Below are 18,681 nucleotides of genomic sequence, written 5' to 3'. Positions count from 1 at the left end.
TCTTTTTATCCTCTGGCAGGGATTCAATAAAGGTGGACATGTTGTCCCAGATGAAGCATTGGTAAGCTCCCATGGCTCCTTGATAATTAGCAACTTGCATGGTGAAGGCTGCGGAAGAGCAAAGCCATCTATCCATGGCATCTGTTCGTCAGCTGTCTTTATTTGGTGGTACGAGAGATTGTTGATGTTGAGGTCTTGATTGAGAGTCTTGAACAAATATAGAATTTGGAGCTGGTTATTTCTGGAGGAAAATGGCTCCTGGGCCATGGATTCCATAGAGGCTATCAATCCGCTTAGACATGGTATGGGAGGAAGCTGGTTCTGTCCAGGATCTCTGCACAGTACTAAGGAGAGATGGCAACATCGATATGTTTACCGGAGTGGTTGTAGTTTCAGATATCGGATCATATAGATTGGCTGGTTCTGTCAATGGTCAGTGGATTTGCAGATCAAGAGATTTAGCCATGCGACTCATAAGTTGGACATAGGTCTGGAAATCCTCTGCTGGTGACAGCGGGTCAGTATCGACAATGTCCAACTCTGGAGAGGTAAGTAACACCGATGGAGTCTGCAGCAGAGATCCATGGTCAGAGCCATCGAGGGATCGGTGGGCGATCCGAGGGCATCAAATATGGAATGGTGTCAAGCCATTCAGGATGGGAATCCTCGGGCGATGGAATAACTGAAGGATTGCTGGAAGGAATGGAAGGTTGTGGACTGGAAGGAGAGGAAGTTAGTTGGTCGACTCTATCACCCCATTCTGGAGAACAGGGTTGATGGGACGGAAGTCTGTCATCATCTGAGGGAGATCCGACCAAAACTGATTCAGAGAGTTGTGGTGGGAAGTCCATAGATTTAGACTGTTTAGATCGTTTAGGAGGAACAGGCACCGTAGCTGGAGCAACTTCAGTAGGTCTCTGACAATTAGAAGTTGTTTTCAAAGTTGAGGACTTTGGTATGGAGGGTTTCGATTTGTGTGTCAAGGTCTTAGATGATGCAGATGGAGAATCAGGATGAGCTGGTCTAACCGATGGACGTTGTTTCAAAAATTCAGTAATGGATTTTTCCATTGCTTTGGTTTGGGAAGTGGCCCTACAGGGTTTGATGTTGTTCTCCCAAACAGAAAAGGCACTTAGCATGTCTGTCGGAAAGTGGGATCTTATTATCACAGACAATGCAGTGCTTAAGTGGGCCAAAGGGGCCATGAATAGGGGAAAATAATTGAGGAGAAAAACCAATATTTTGGAGGGGTTTGTGTGCTGTGGCCGAAGGCCAAGCGAGAGGAAAGAAAAAGTCTCTGATGATAAAGAGTTTAATAGTTTAAAAGAAAAAATATTGATAACAGGAAGGAATCAAGAATAAGCTCTCTTTCTCTTTTACTCACAGAAGCAGAATTATGAGGCTCTCAATGCGGCAGCTGAAAGAAACTGAAAGGGGATGCTTGGCGCCAAGGTACTTATATGGGTGGGGAGGGACATATTCTAATATGATTATTGCTACCACAGAAGCTCTAAAATCTTCCGATGAGGCATGAATCACCCAGGGTGTGATTCACAGAGGCCACGAAGAAGTTAAAGAAGCCACTCATAAAGCAGGAAACTTTATAAGTGTCAACAAAACAAAAAGGACCAGCACCCTGAGAAGAAGCTTTTCTCTCTTCAACCTTTTCCTGTACCGTGGTTCCCTTTCCAAGGGAGGAGGACTTTCCCTCTCCCTGAGCCATCCTTCTCCTATTCAACCTGGTTTGGAAGTTTCCTAAGTAAAAGAATATCCTTCGTACCTATCTGTGTCTCCATATACAACCCGTGCTCCCCATTTTTTTGTATCATTCACCAGTTTTATTGCTCGCTCCAGGGTTTCTCTGGCTTTGTGCACAATGCTATCACCAATCTGTAGATACAAAGATACAGTATTATAAAGTATTCAACACCAAAGTTGACTTCTGATTTATCTAATGTTTCTATTCAACTGACCACAAGTATAATTATTGCTTTATGATAGTATAATCTGACTGAAATGCTGCTCTCAGATTACCATTCAAACTTGGCTAGGTTTTGTTTTCATTTAAATTAATCACCAATAATAATGGCTGAAAAACTGTTAGGAATGCAGACTGCTGCTAATTTACTGGCTTCCTTCTTAAAAAAAATTTGTGGGATGCATGCAACTTCATCTCTGTGTGTGGGCTGTGAAAGTCTTCAGTTAGTGGCACTCCTATGCTGACAATGACATCATTCTCACTGCACAACAGGATTTTGCCCAATATATTAACAATTTAATTACAGCCTTTCAGTTTCTTCCCTTCCTTCTCTGTCCACATAAAGTGTCCACTTAAAAGTCCCATGCTCACGTACTGCTCCCACTCAAACAGAATGCCCATAGGTTCACAAGCTTTTCACTTCTACCACAACTCACAAAGTTGTGGGATTTGATATATAAATTATTTGGAGAAAATATCTCTCTCTTACTGCTGTAAACTATAAATGACAATATATATAGCCATTTAAATATATAAGGACTTGAGCCTAGGGTTAGACGAGTGAAATGTATCCTAACTAGATTTCCATCCAGTTCCCACTACAGTGGTGCCCCGCACAGGGAGGTTAATCCGTTCCGGATTAACCTTCGCTGTGGGAAACATCGCTGTGCGGGAGGGAAAAAGCCATAGAAACGCATTGAACTTTGTTCAATGCATTCCTATGGCTTTCAAACTCACCGTTCAGCGAAGTTCCTCCATAGGCGGCAGCCATTTTCGCGCCCTCCCCTCGCAGAATGAGGGCGCCAAAATGGCTGCCATCAGCTGTTCGGCGGGTAAAAAATGGCCGCCGGAACAGCCGAAAGGGGCCGGGGCGCAGCGTTTTCGCGCCCTTGGTAAGCAAGGGGAGCGCGCGAAAACGCTGCCGGAAGCCCCGAAATTTCGGGGCTTCCGGCAGCGTTTTCGCGCGCTCCCCTTGCTTACCAAGGGCGCGAAAACGCTGCGCCCCGGCCCCTTTCGGCTGTTCCGGCGGCCATTTTTTACCCGCCGAACAGCTGATCGGCAGGTCGCAAAGCGAAGGTCGGTAAGCGAGCAGCTTACCGACCTTCGCTCTGCGATTTTTGCCCATAGGGGCCATCGTTGTGCGATCGCTTTAGCGATCGCAAGAGTGTCACCGTAGAGCGAATTCATCGCTCTACGGTGCGCTCGTTGTGCGAGGTACCACTGTATTTAAAAAAATTGCTGCAGCTGATGACATAATCAGCCTTATGAGTTGTAGGTCTGTGAACAGGGTTCAGTTTGCCTGACAGTTTCTGGGGGTACTTCATGTTGTGTAAGTCAGAAGAAAGGGCAGGAAAGCCTTTTTGCATGAATGGAATTCTGGATTTAACTTAAGATGCTTCATACATCTTTAATATTCATGTAGTTTTCAGAACACTATGAATTAACTCATCATTCTTCTATTGCAGTAATGGAACTGAACTTTGAAATTAGCTTTAGCCTTATAGTAAATACTGCCATATTTAACTACTTTATTTCCCCCCTGAGTCTTCTTAACATGTTATTTTCGCCACTCACCTCAACACATGGCATCCTTCCAGAAAAATTAGCAGCAGTGTAACCAAATGTGACATTTGCTATAAGTTTAAGGCCAAGTTGACGAGCATCAAGCATTCGACTGATAGCTTTATCATGCTTGTAGATTTTCATTGATTGCTTCACCATTATTCGAGTCTTTAGAATTTCTTCCAACATTCTTGGCAATACACCTTTTCTTACTGAGGACTACCAGAAAACAAAACAAATTACAGTAAAATACCACTGAAAAATCAAAACTTCCTGGTAATATAAGAATTAACAGTAAATACACACACAGAGAGAGTGTTGAGTGTAATGAAGAACCATTTGTTTATGATGAATAAAACAAGAATATTGAATAAGCAGCTCATGAATTATGAAACTTGTATGTTCATAGCATCATTACAGCATAATTAGAAAGGGTTATCAACCTCAGTGAAGATTAACTCTTAAAATGTCTGACTTGTCCAGAAACCAGAAAGGACAGTCCATACTAGAAACCAGAGGTTATTAATGCAGCTGAATGGGGGTGGTGGTGGTAGAGATTCAATTAAAAAAAAAACCCTTCTTCACACAGTACATAGATAATCTATAGAATTCATTGTTACAAAAGATAGTGACAGCCACTAACTTGGATAGTTTTCAAAAGAGGACTGGATAAACTCATGGACAATAAGGTTACTAGCCCTTATGGCAATATATTGTCTCCAGTATTTGAGGTAGTATTCCTCTTAATACCAGTTGATAGGGCATGCAAAGCAGAAGAACTTATTATATTTGTGTCCTGCTTGTGGGCTTCCCACAGGCATTTGGGATGCTGGTGGTCTATTCATGGAAACTGCTGGTTACTGTGGGAACAGAATGCTGGATTAGATAACCCTCTGGTCCGATCCAAGTTAGCGCTTCCTGAGTTCTTATGAACAATGCTTTACCTTAACGAAAGCAATTCCACTGGGCGACACTGTGATATCGTGTCGAAGCTGATACAATAAATCAGGAGATACTCTCAGAGATGTGCAACCAAATTTAAACTCATCATATCTAGAAAATAAGAAAAAAGCAATCAACTTTTCAGAACTAATACAAATGGGCATTTCTAGTCTGCATTAATAGACCAGATACCTGCATGCCACAATATCTAGCAACACTATCCAACTCTGGTAGTAAATCCATTTTAGTTGCTTGTCCATTCCTCTCATCCTCTCTCATGCCCAAGCCTCCCCCCCACTTTCAAGCTTTATATTCTCTTTCATATGTGCCTAATTTGTATTCTCTCTCATGACTGCCATCTGTTTTGTCTATGTTAAACAATCCCCAAATAAAAATTTACTCCATCTTTCCATGTACAAACTAAAGCAACAGCAACAGATAGACTAAAGTGATAATAAAACAACACCAGCATCTAAAGTCAGCATATTAAAGTCATATTATGAATAAAAGTTTGGTAAAATAAGGTAGCTTTAACTTGGCACTTAAATGACAATGAGGGTACCAGGAAATCACTCCACTGAGGAAACTAAATCTTGCATTCCATTAGGAAAAAGCCTCCTCTCCCCTGTGTGTGTGTGTATGTATGTATAAATCCCTGCCCATTTTTTTTTCAGATCAACAGCAACAACAAAAGGCTGATGTGATAGAGGCATGCAGGTCTAATTTCTGGTGAAGACAGAAGGATGTGATGAGACCATTACTTTGCAGATGTTACTGAGGGCTGTCAGGTTTGTATAATTCGATCAATGTCCTCAGCAGTGTTTCAACACTATATTCAATATTGTTTAGGGTGTCTTAAATGGAGAGTACAGTGGTCTCTGTCATAATGAAGCCATTGATGGGGCCGTAATTACTAGGGTGGAAAGCTAACAAGTCTTGTGCAATGCTAGGTCTGAGCACTATTAATTTTGGTCTTTTAAAGAGCACTGCCTTTTTAAAGGGTTATAGTCCTTGAAAGCAACCAGTGGAATCTCTACAGTTAATGTATTATTCAGTATGAAGATGCCAACTGCGCTTTAATTATCTATCAAAGGTGACTGGGAAAAGAGCTTTCATGGTGCAGCAGAATCATTCCTGCAAAACATCAATGAAACACAAGAAGTATCAGAGAAAGTGGCAGGTTCCAACTGCTCTTCCCTCAGCTTCAGGTTGTAACCCAATAAAACAACAGAAAGGAAATAATCAGCACTGAAAAGTCTGCCTCCAGTGGATTCTTCAGATTGTTCTTAATCAAAGACAGTTCTTCCTGGGCAAGGTCAGGGAAAGAAAGGGGAAAGAAGCAAGCATGTACATTCCAGATATCAACCTCTTCGACTTTGATCAACCCCTGCCTCACTTAGATAGCAAAAGGAAATACAGTGGTGCCTCATTAGACGATTGCCTCGCGGGACAAAAAACCCGCAAGACGGTTTTTGCGATCACTATGGTGCCTTGCAAGACTTTTTTTCTATGAGTGTGCTTCGCAAGGCTTTTTTAAAAGACCAATGCTTCACAAGACTTTTTGTTTAGACCGATGCTTCGCAAGACTTTTTTTTTCTGAGACTGATGCATAGGGAACCTCGCAAGACGATTTTTTCACAAGGCAACGATTTTCACGGAACGAATTAAAATAGTCTTGCGAGGCACCACTGTAATCCATCCTAATAAATGCCTCCTTTCTACAGCTTGAGAATGCTGAATTTCTATAGCACTCTTTGGACAAATTTGCTGTACAAGACACAATGGGATGTTTAAGCATTTTACAGATTGTTATAATGAATGTACACTTTATGGTTTAATTAAAAATCCCCTTACAACCACATTGGAATTCTATTATCATAACAAATATGTTTTTAAAAATTTATATTTTATCTCAGTTTCTACATGGCTTTTGAGTATTGACGCTTCTGACCATTTTCAAAAAGAGGACTTTTCTGTAACTAAAGGGACTTTCATATAGATGTCTCTTGAAATGCATATACACACAAAAACATGTGTTACACTTGTGTATTCATTTCTACATGCTGTTTTTATGTAAGGAAATGGATTTTAGAAACCAAAACACTGAATATTTTCAGAGAATCAGCTAAATCAGAAATAATCAGCTAAATTTATTCTTTTTGATCTATGAAGTATTTATTTAGTATCAGAGAATTAAATAGAGATTGAAAATATTAATACTTACTTCCCCAAATTCTCAACATGTCCCAAACATGTGGAAAAACAGTAGTTGTACGCTATCACGATAGATGGATATAAAGACTGAAAATCTAATACAAGGACAGCATTACTGTAGAAACGGGACTCTGGTTCCATTATTAAAGGAATACACTGAGGGGCTCTCATCTGAGAGCGCTGTTGGACGCTGGGTGTCACAGCGATATAATTCATTGGTTTAGCAATACGTAACATCATTGACTCCACACGGTACTACAAAAGAAAAAAGAGTATCTAGGTCAAACTTAAAAATGGAATACACATTTTTCAACACTTCCAGAATGACTATGCTACTGCTATTCTTAGTTTAACAAGCAGCAAAACTTGTGAGAAACAGATTTTTAAAAACCATTATTACCTTGACTGCATTGACTTTTGGATTCATAAATTGAGAGAAACATCCTGAGTAGCTCTCTAATTATTTTCCTGTTTTGTGAAGGACTTTCCTCAATTTTCAACTCTTCAGGAGCATTTCATTTACAATAAAATCCCTAATGCGAGATCCAAGTAGTACAATTTGACACTCAGAATGTTCCACTGTCTATAGAATATAGAGCCAATGAATTGGAGCTACATCCACTGGATGAAAGCATCTAGCAGTGTGGATGGAGCCTAAACTTCAAAAATATGGAATAAACAGAGCATCTTCCTGTTAGAAATGCTCTACTATACAGATCATTAAACGTGAACAGAACAGTGAAATAGGCCAAAGTTAGCAGCATCTGTCATAAAAAAGGAATATGAGATGAAGAGAAAGAAGACAGATATCCTGTAACTTGATTACAAAGAGAAGTGATTTTCCGATCTATCTGTAGGCTTTTGATCTTTCACAAAGAGGCAGCATAGACCTGGAGCTGGATTTGAAGGCACTCTACAGGAGGTGATTCTTGAAATCTATGCCCTGATTATAATTAAAGTCTATCTTGAACTTTTGATTCACCATATTTTCCCAAGAATTAAAAAAAAGAACTTCCCAAATGTGCTGATTTTCCAAAATGCTTACAGAATCCTACCTGTGATCCCCTTGTTAACACATGCAGAAACTGAATTCCAAACAGTCTTGCCATTTCACTTGTTCTGCCAATCACATCCATTTGTTCTAGCAGCTGGACATTCCCACGGACACGACTAATGTAATAATCCACCATTTTCCATCTTAAAATCAAATAACAAACCATACAAATCTTTAGAATCAGTAAACAATGGATATTCTGGGGGGAGGGGGAGAGTTCCAAGAAATTAAACAACTACTGTATTTGTCAACATCTTGAATAAAATCAAAGACAAAAATGGTGACGACTGGACTGGACAAGAAACAAAAAACAGCTGTAACAAATGGGATCTGTGTCTGTGCTGAGCACCCCCCCTCCCCTTGGAACCCTCTAAAGAAAGTGAAAGACTATAAGTAGTACCCTACCCCCTCCAATCTATACTGGCATGCAGCCTCACAAAAACTGGGAAAAGCTAGCAGGAGTGGTTTAGTTGCCAGCAGGTGCCAAGGACAAGAGGATGAGTGGGTTGTATGCATGCATAAATCACCACTCAGTGACTGAAATCCTGCTGCTTAGATTAGTAACTCACACTAGAGTAGGCCTACTGAATCAATGGGGATTTGGTGAGTTAACTTCTGTATAAGTTCCACTGATACAAATGAGCCTACTCTAGCTGTGACTTACTACATTAAGTAAGTAGCAACTAAAGTAGGCCCACTGTAATCAATTGAACTTATGGAGACATTGACTCACCAAATCCACCAAATCTGATGGGCCTAATTTAGTATGATTTTAGTAAGCAACAGGATCTTTGCCAAAAAAACATATTACAGTTGAATCACCTTTGTGGCCTCTATGCATAACTTTAGATATGTCAAATAAAAATTATGTATTTCCCCCGTTTCATTTGCCTACAGTACCTCTGACATGGGCATTACATGCTTCTGGGAATATGAAACAGGCACTGTCTTTTAAATATAGAAATTGATTAACCAACTATAGCAGTAACTGATTACACTACAGACTATGAAGACAACATATGTAAGCAGCAGAACTATTTTCTACTCATGGAGTTGGCTTGCCCATAATATTAAACCACAGTATTTGCCATTCTGTGATCAGCTCTCATTTTATCATATATCACATAGATGATATTGATTACTCTCCCACCACAACACATTTGCATGGGGTCCACAAAAACCATAAACTGAACCTGCTGAGAGAGCAATATAGTATAAATCCAGGTGAAGTGTTTTACAATTAAGTGATATTTGCAGTAAGGCACTTCAAATTGTTGCTACATTTACTGATCTTCGCTTGCTGCCAACTGTTATATACAACAAATTATATGTTTTATCAAGAAATATAATTGGAAGTATCCATTAAAAAAGCAATTACCTATAGATGTCTGCCTTGTTATCAAACCAATCAGACAGAACACGAGGGGTAAACAATGGGAAGCGCTGATGGAGTATATGGAACCCCACATTTTCAAATGTATAGTTAGTTAGAGCCACCTAAAATAAGAGAAAAATGATATGACCAAAATGATATGACCACCCAAATAACCACATCAAGTTGAGTGGGAAAGGAAGAAATGTACCAGAATAGAGAACAGGTTAAAAACAGACACTGTTTATTTGTTATATCATCTGGCACAAGACATGGACTGAGATCACTGGTATCCGAATGCTGACTAAGATGACAATCCAAGCTGCATGCTGGGAAAATATTAATGAATGGAAGGCAAACTTAGATGTACGATAGTGCAAACCACTGACAGTGCAAGTGGCATGCGAATCCAAGCTGGGTCTGGCTTTGAAATAATATATTCCAAAATCTTTGAAAGGGGTTCCCCAGTAGCCAGTAGGTGTCAATTCCTATTGGATCTAGCCCAATGCTAGAGCTAAAGTCCTGACAAAATGCTTGGATAAAACTACAGTACAAAACCAAGAACACTGCTACACTGGAGACAAGATCTGTGTATTGCTAACCCAATATGCCAGTAAATTCTGATCCAAGCCACTGCAATGTGATGTGTGTAAGGGTAGGGTGGATGTCAGAAATGACATTAATGAAGCCCAGCTTAAGACTATTTATAACTGCTTGTAGTCAGTTCCATCTTGATTTAGACACGGCAGGGATTCCTGCAGCACTGCCTTTAAGTAAGTAGCTGCTGGAGGAGGTAGAGAAGGGAAGTCTGTGTTGCAACAGCAAGTGGACAGTTGCATGAAGAGCAGGAGACAAGCAGCTTGTGGTGGCTGGTGAGCTGAGGAGCTGGCTGAATGGGGGTGGGGGGAAGGGAATGCAAGGCACCTGTGGTGCCATGCTGATGACTTGTGACAATGCAGTACGAAGCACATCATGCCCATCTCTAGTGCCAGAGTTCATTTTGCCCAATTTCTCACTCCATGAGAATGGATCTGCCAATGAATGTTTATACCCCAATGAACATTACAAGTATGCAGTTAATTTAAAGGGTAAGAGTAAATATTTTATTTATTTTATTTATTTTATTTATACCCCGCCTATCTGGTTGGTGAGGACCACTCTAGGCAGCTAACAACAGTAAAATGATACAATAACAATATAAATAAACAATTCTAATTAATAAAAACACTACAATACATTACACGAAACGCAAAACAAAACAGTAAAGAGGAAAGAGGGAGGTCAAGAGGAATGTGATGGAAAGGCCTGCCCAAACATCCATGTCTTCAATTGCTTCTTAAAGATACCCAGCGAGGGAGACCCGCGAATCTCAGGAGGGAGATTGTTCCAGAGGCGAAGAGCCACTGCCGAGAAGGCCCAATTTCTTGTCTTTTCCTTCCTGGCCTCCCTCGGTGTTAGGCTCCTCGCCTAAATATTTAAACTGAAATCAGTGTAACACACAGAATGGTTCCTGCAACTGTAATAAATGGCAAATGCTGAATGCAAATTGGGTATAAAACACAGACAAGAAAGACTGGTGAAATAAAACATGTTAAGAGTATGCAGTTACAGGACCATTCTGACAATGGTCAAAACTTTCATTTACAGAAGATGCCATGACTCATCTTCAAGTATGTTCTTCCCTCTCAGTCTGCTGTACCACAACATTTACATTTAGGTAGCCCCCCTTCCTGCATTTAGCATTTTCATGGTATCCTGGGGGTTGGAAATTCACTTCCATGAATTTCCTTTTGCCATGTAAATATATGTTAATATAAAATGGAAGATTATCAGCATATTTGTAGCATTTTCATATTTTTGTGCCTACACAGAATTATTTGACCTTTAAATAGACAGATATACAAAACTGGAAAACTACAGAAATATTTATTTTATTAGTGGAATTATGATGGAAAACAGCTGATTCTAAAAGTTATTCTGAAATTGTATATCATATAATAGCTGCAGAAATACACTATACACTAATGAGAAGTTCGATTAGAAATCAAACTCCTCAGGCTCCAAAATAATTCTAACAGACTTTACCTCATGTCTCATAATTCTCCAGATATTTAGTATAATCCGACCAACAATGTTTATTTCACTCATTGTATCAGACCCGTATTCATCTTGATCTGAAGCAAATCTGTTCTCTTTCTTATCTTCTAAAACATTAAAAAGAGGATTTTGATAATTCATTAAATTTTATTGCAACATATAAACTTTTAATAGACAATAGTATGAACCAATACCCTAAAACAGAAGTGTCAATCTATTTGGTAAGTCTGTCACAACCGAATTTAACAGAATAAGATACTGCCACTAGACTGTAGATTACAGCAGATAAACTGTTCTGCTAAGACTTCAGAACTGCAGCAACTTTTCTGGAATCAAATCTATTGAAAGCTTTCCCTATCTTAAGTGGGTTACTTAGCCTGAAAATGTTTCTTAATTGTTTCAAAATAATTGTAAAGCAGTAAGCACATTCAAAATGTTCACTGAAAACAAAGGGAGTGAATTGATGTTGATCACCACAGGCAAACATTTCAAGATAGTCTTTTAACCAATCAGGCAAAAACAGAAGAAAAATAAAAAAAATAAAGAAGACAAAAATGCTGTGGCACCTTAAAGACTAAATATTATATCTCAATGTGAGCTTTCGTGGAGAATAAGGTTCAAAAGAGAAGCAAGAAAGAAAAGCTGATATAAGGAAACAAAAAAGGTATGTTTTCATATATAGCTGCATTTATTTTTAAGAACAGTAAAATGAAGGTAATAATTGTCACTTATGATTACCCTTTTCCAAGGTTTTCTAGACAGTAAGTATTTGGAAATGATTTACCATCCCCAGCAGGGAATTAAACTTCTAAGCTCTGTGTGTGTGTGTGTGTGTGTGTGTGTGTGTGTATGATATATGTGTGTGTGTGTATACACAGAGAGAGATATATACCACCCGTGTGTGTGTTCGTTATACCACCCATCTGGCTGGCCACTCTGGGTGGTTTACAATAAACACAAACAACATAATTAAAATACAATTTAACAGAACAGATAATAAAATTAATAAAATACAAATAAACAATACAATCAAAAGCATTACAATACCTCTGCATAAAAACATTCTAACGATAATTAAAGATGTCAGTGACACTGAAATAAAATAACGGCTTCTAATAATCATTAATAATCATTAGACACACAAACACACCTGGAACACGAGAGATCATCTGGCATAAATCAACATTTAGAGCAGCTGCTCTCTGCAACAGGTATCCCCAAGAATGCATTTGAACTTCATAGCCTAATAAAATATCAGGATCATACCTAAAAAAGAAAATAAATTTTCTTCATAGAAAAAAAGCTTTATGACTTAACAGATCTATACTGAATTTAAGGTTGGCAACCACTGAAACTGAAATGTTAGTTTCATTCCAAAGAGTGCGGAAATAAATACACACAAATGCAGAACCCACAAGTGCAGAACTATGATATGGAAAACTAGGTATACCAATCTGCTGGAGCTGCAGAGAAGAACAGAACATACTGTAGTTAATTACCGAGTCACTATATCCTCACACCATATGTTCATGTTTCTCCAGCTAAGAGCTAATGCTTAACGATTTATAATAAAAAACTTGGAATTAAATGTAGCTGGCTACAAGGAGTTGAATTAAGGGTAAATGCTGAAAGTGATCAACTAGATTGGTGGGTAACTGGGATCAAAGATATATAACTTCTGGAGGCTAATCCCTGGATTCTATCAGTATCAGAGAGAGCACAGATCTCATCAATGAAAAGATATCTGGGGAATGAAGAAACAGTAATTGGATTACAATGATCTGTGCATGTTAGAGAATCACATAATAATGGATTTAGAAGGGGCCTATAAGGCCACTGGGTCCAACACCATGTTCAATGCAGGAGCCCAAGTTAAAGGATACCTGACAGATGGCTGTCTATCTGTCTCTTGAATGCCTCCAGAGTTGGAGAGCTTAGCACTTGCCAAAGAAACTGGTTCCATTGTCATATTACTCTAACAGTTTGGATGTTTTTCCTAATATTGAGTTGAAATCTGGCAACTGTAGCTGGAAAGCATTATTACATGTCGTAAAAAAGGTATACTTTAGGGAAAAGATCTACAGCTTTGAAGCTCATTTACTCTCTACTGGATTTCGGTAGATAAATGTCTGAATTTAAAAAAACAATATTATCCTTAGTAACCGTCTATTTTTCCAACTGTACTGTTAAACAAAACAATTTCTAATATCACAAAGAGTTTTGCAGAGATACTTGCTGGCATTAGAAACTGTTCATCAGCTTTACAATAAATTTCCAAACATTCATCAGAGATGGTAAAAAACCCTTCTAGTTCATGTTTTGCTACAGGTGTACATAATTACTGTTACCCAGTTTTAATGAAGGATACAATTCTAGTTCCCTGTCTTCCACAGCTCTTGTGAATATATCATTTAAGTTTACTTTAACAGCACATTAACTACAAAGAGTTGCATTACTTCTACAAATTCTGGTCTGTCAATTTCCTGTTTACTCTCACTCCCCCCCCCCCAATTTTATAAACTTGTTTTCAAAGCAATCTAGCAAGTCTGTCCAATTTCATAATTATTCATTTTTCACATGAGGGACTGCAGCTAACAATTTATATCCTCAATGGCTAGAAGTGATGACACTTTAGATTTGTCTATTGAAACCACCAACATGTTGCTTTTCTTTAAAATAAAAAAATCCCCATGCCATATTACATAAGAGTGTCAAGGTTTGGCATTTTATATGTATACAGTGCTAAAATAAAAAGGGTGCGTGTAGAAAATGCAGCTATGAACATGTGCGTTGTGCTTTAAAAATGAAGTTTAAACAACAGTTTACTAAAAGTCAGTGCAGGGCAATCAGACACCTTTTCAGCTAAGTCTAAATGCAAGGTCAATTACACTAACCTTGCCTTGCAAAAGAACCTCCTTTCATTCCTAACACTTCTTAGGTAGATATAAGCAAATGATAAGAAAATAAAAACAAAAGAGAGGAAAAAAACCTACCTTCCTAAAGTGCAAATAGGGAAAACTGGTACCTGACCAACTTAGTTCACTAGGACTTTATATACATGGCACTTTGCCCACCCAGCAAAATGGTATTCAAGTAACTAACTATTCCCATTGGTACAGGGACCCATTTAGTCAAAATAAAGGCTATTATCTGCTATCGCAGCAATTTGCTCATCTCATATTTATGAGAGCCATATTTTGCCACCCTGGTAAAAGCAATAGAGATTTCTCAGTTGAAGAGAACTGTAAATAATTGAGAGAAATATAAACAGAAGGAAGCAAGAGACACAGACACAATGTACACATGCCACAGACACCAGATACCAATAACATAAACTTCAAAGAGCAGCAACATGTATCAGCACAGTAGTAGCAGCAATCATGGATTTTCTTCCATAGATTCAAACTAGCTTGGCCTGGTGAGCACCTAGAATATTTTTCATGTGTATCCAGTAATATGACTGCTTAAAGCTATAATGCTTGTTACTTTTTAATGAAGTATTTGAAGAGTTGTATTCTGTTTTTAAGTTTCAATGTGCTTTTAGGTTGTAAGCTTCTGCATATCTAGCATGTAATTAAAACATTTTTAAAATATTTTAATTGTACCTTTTATGCACCTGTATTTTGGATTAAAATCTGACTTAAGTATTTGTCTGCAACAAGTTCAGTTTTCATATATTTTTAAGCATTTGTGCCTACAGTTTTTCACAGCTGTAAGATTGATTTAGTCTAACTGAAACATGCCTGTAACTTCCAGGTTACATTTTCAACAACTCTTAAAATATTTTGTGCATATGGAACATAAAAGCAATGAAGATGAATAAAGCTTGTGGAAATAGACAAGCTGATATTGCCTGGAATCATTACAGCAATGAAAATATACTTTGATGCCCAGATGGATCTAATATGATTAGAAATTGTTACCCATTTTCATTCTGGAATTAATGCTAAATGGGATAAATACCGGCTGTGAAAAGCACAAACTTCTAATATCTTCCTAGAGGCCTTTAGGAAGCTGTTCAGGTGACAAACTTTTTGACATGGCAAGATGGTAGTAATAAGGATCACAGAATGTGTTTTGTTTTTACTAAAAACCAACATTTACCAACCCGAGGTAGGTGAGAAGACATAGACTAAGAACTGAAGAATTAGCCAAGGAATCAAGAGTACCAGCCCCAAGTTTATAGCCCTTCCACATAAAAGCTCACTCCTGGGTGATACCATATTTGAATTCTCTTTGGTAGCATCTTTGTTACCCCCATTTTTGTCATCCTCATTTTTAAACAATCAGAAATTCCTGATGGCCTGCTTCAAAATACTCAAGAGACTTATGGATAGGTCATGATCCATCTTTTACCCAACCCCGCTCATCATAAGCTTCCTCAGTCTAAAAAGAGCTATGCTTTAATACTTGCTGATTGATGCACACAGGCCTATTTGTGTCTGCAGTCAAAAGAGAAACAGTTCCATGATTCTTGGATTTCAGTTAGGAAGCTGAAATCTGGTTCTGCTATAACGCAACATAAAGGACAGCTGCTGGGTTCATGAACACGCAAATTGTCACAAATCCATGATTTTTGAGAACTAGCAATTCCATGTGGATGTTGATGTGCTGTCTGTGATTCGAGCAGCTCAAAAAAGCATAGCAGTCACGGCAGCCATACAGACAATAAAAATGTTAAAGTATTCCTGATTTCTCAAAGCATTTCTTAGGACCTTAATACTTTTAAAGCAATACAGCTTTCAGAAATTGGTGTTGTTTTCTTTTCGGTAGAGGACATTTTTGAAAAAAATTGCACAGCACTATCAGAAGAACCATGATAGCTTCATCCATAGCTAAAAGCAGGAGTATTGGCCAACTCTAATTCCAATCGTTCCTGATTGCCAACCCTACCTCATCTGGAGGGCTATATGCTTCCCACGTTACTGATAAGGTGCAATTTATGAATTCCATCATTTTTATGATGGATGCTACCATTCTGTAGGTATTTATTTATTTATTTATTTATTTATTTATTTATTTATTTATTTATTTATTTATATTGAGCTTATATGCCGCCCATTTAGACATAGTCCACTCTGGGCGGCTCACATATACATAATAAAAACAATCAACATAATGTAACGGTTCCCGACATTAACTCAAAACAGTATAGATTAAGAGAGAAAGATGAAAAGGGGAAATAATTATGCTTCAGTGACAGAGGACTTCATATGCAGACATTCTTAGGTTTAATCTATAGCATTTTTAGTTAAAAGTAACTGAGATAAGAGGTAAGGGAAAGACCCTTTATTTACATGGTGATAAGCTACTGCCTACCAGAGAAGATAATAATGCAGAAGAAGGACAAATAGTATGAGACAGTATAATAATAGAATCATAGACTAATGCAGTTCAAAAGCCCATCTAGCCATACCCCTGCTCAATGCAGGATTCCAAATCAAAATATATATGACAGATGACTGTCTAATTTTATGTTGAACACCTCCAGCGTTGGAGTGCTCACTACCTCCTGAAATAACTGTTTTCATTGTCGTACTGCTCTAACAGGATGTTTTTTCCTGATATTGAACCAAAATCTGGCTTCCTATGACTTGAGCTCATTATTACATGTCCTGCACTCTGGGAGGATTGAGAACAAATCCTGCTCCTCCTCTGTATGACAATCCTTGAAGTATTTGAAAAGTGCTATCTCCCCTCTTTCACTCTTTCCTCATGAGGCTTGTTTTCCAGCCCCCTGATCTTCCTTGTTGCCCTCCTATGAACTTGTTCCAGCTTGTTGGCATCCTTCTTCAAGTGTGGAGTCTAGAACTGAACACAATGCTCAATATGAGGCCAAACCAGTGCCAAACAGAAGGGGACTAGTACCTTACAGGATTTGGAGGCTATACTTCTGTTAATGCATCCTAAAATAGCATTGGCCTTTTTTGAAGCTATATCACTCTGTTGGCTTGTGATCTAAAACATTTCCAAGATCCTTCTCATTCACAGTTTTACTAGTCAGGATTCCCCCATCCATGCATTTGAGTTTTTTCCTCCTCGGCATAAAACTTTGCACTAATTCCTCTTAAATTTCATTCTGTTATTTTCAACTATGTGCTCAGTCTATCAAGATTTTCTTGAATTTTGTTTCTGTTTTCCAGAACATTAGCTATTCCGCCCAGTTGTGTGTCATCCACAAATCTGATGAGCACTCCCTGCATGCTCTCATCCAAGTCATTAAGAAAAACATTGAAGAGCATCAGTACCTTGTGGTACCCATCTTTGAATTCTCCCAGTTTGAGAAGAAGCCATTAATAAGCATTCTGAGTTCAATTCTGTAACCTACTGAGTATTCACCTGTACTATCCAGCCCATACCTAGTTAATTTGCTAATCAGATTATCACGACACACTCTGTCAAAAGCTTTGTTAAAGCCAAGATGTTAGGCATCCTTCAGTCTCGAAAGACTATGGTAACGTGCTCTGTATGGAGGACTTGGAACAGCATCTAGTGTGACTGAGAAAATCACCACTATCTACCAGAGAGGATATCCAATAAAAAAGAAGGTAAGATTACAATGGCAGGATTTGTTCTTGACAAATCCATGTTGACTTCTAGTTATTACAGCATAGTTTTCCAAGTGCTTGCAGAATATCCTTTGTAATCTGTTCCAGAATTTTCCTTGGAATTGATGTTAGGCTGATTGGAATGTAGTTTCTAGGTTCCTCTTTTTTGCCCTTTTTGAATAAAAAAAGGATGTTAGCCCTCCTCCAATTATCCAGCAGTTCACGCATCCTCCATGATTTCAAGAAAATAATAGACGGTGGTTCTGAGAGTTCTTCACTCAGCTCCTTCACGTCAGCTCCTTGGGTGCAATTCATCCAGCCCTGGACATCTGAGCTATTTGTTTATCAATCTCAAGCTGCGATCCTGTGCCCCTTATTTGTACTTCACAAAGGGTTATAGGTTATCTTTTGGGAAAAGACCAAACTGAAGTGAGAATTGAACACTTCACCCTTTTATTTGTCCTCTGTTATCCTTTTTTCCATCTCTATTGAGTAGCTGAGCAGAGTTTCTTTTCTCTGCCTTTTACTAGGCCTGAACCTGAAGAATGCTTTTTTGTTGCTTTTAGCATTTCAGTGTTTGCCTTCCCAATGCCATCTCTAAAATTGTTTGCTGTTCATCTGTTCTCATCCTTTGTGGCTGGCCTTTTTTCTACTTCCTATATGTGTCCTTTTAAAATCAGGTTCAGGTCCCTTCCAATATTTCTGTGGTCTTTTTTTGCTGTGTTCCACCTTTCTTTCCTGTTGGACTTAAGTTGTGCCTTTAGAATTTCCTCTTCAAGAAACTTCCACCCATACTGGATTCCTTTTCCTGTTAGGATCTCCTGGCTTGGGAGTCCATCTTACAGGAAGCATAGCCCATGGTCCCAAGTGCTGAATTCCTGTTTGCCTCTAACAATGAAAAAGGTCAAAAATT

The 18,681-nt window shown here is 38.5% G+C and overlaps 1 protein-coding gene across 2 annotated transcripts in view; it reads right to left on the bottom strand.

Moving 5' to 3' along the window:
* REV3L (REV3 like, DNA directed polymerase zeta catalytic subunit) overlaps nt 1–18,681 on the bottom strand; it is a 112,590-nt gene that overhangs the window by 20,030 nt on the left and 73,879 nt on the right. For both annotated transcript variants that reach the window (XM_020805332.3, XM_072997740.2), the window contains 8 exons: nt 12,371–12,486; nt 11,209–11,327; nt 9,130–9,248; nt 7,753–7,894; nt 6,708–6,952; nt 4,486–4,594; nt 3,554–3,760; nt 1,781–1,890 (listed from right to left, as the gene is read on the bottom strand). In XM_020805332.3, coding sequence (XP_020660991.3) covers nt 1,781–1,890; nt 3,554–3,760; nt 4,486–4,594; nt 6,708–6,952; nt 7,753–7,894; nt 9,130–9,248; nt 11,209–11,327; nt 12,371–12,486 — 1,167 coding nt within the window. The remainder of the gene's footprint in view (nt 1–1,780; nt 1,891–3,553; nt 3,761–4,485; nt 4,595–6,707; nt 6,953–7,752; nt 7,895–9,129; nt 9,249–11,208; nt 11,328–12,370; nt 12,487–18,681) is intronic.

The sequence above is a fragment of the Pogona vitticeps genome, chromosome 1, assembly GCF_051106095.1.
Source record: "Pogona vitticeps strain Pit_001003342236 chromosome 1, PviZW2.1, whole genome shotgun sequence".
NCBI lineage: Eukaryota > Metazoa > Chordata > Lepidosauria > Squamata > Agamidae > Pogona > Pogona vitticeps.
This window is presented reverse-complemented; position numbering and strand designations above follow the sequence as displayed.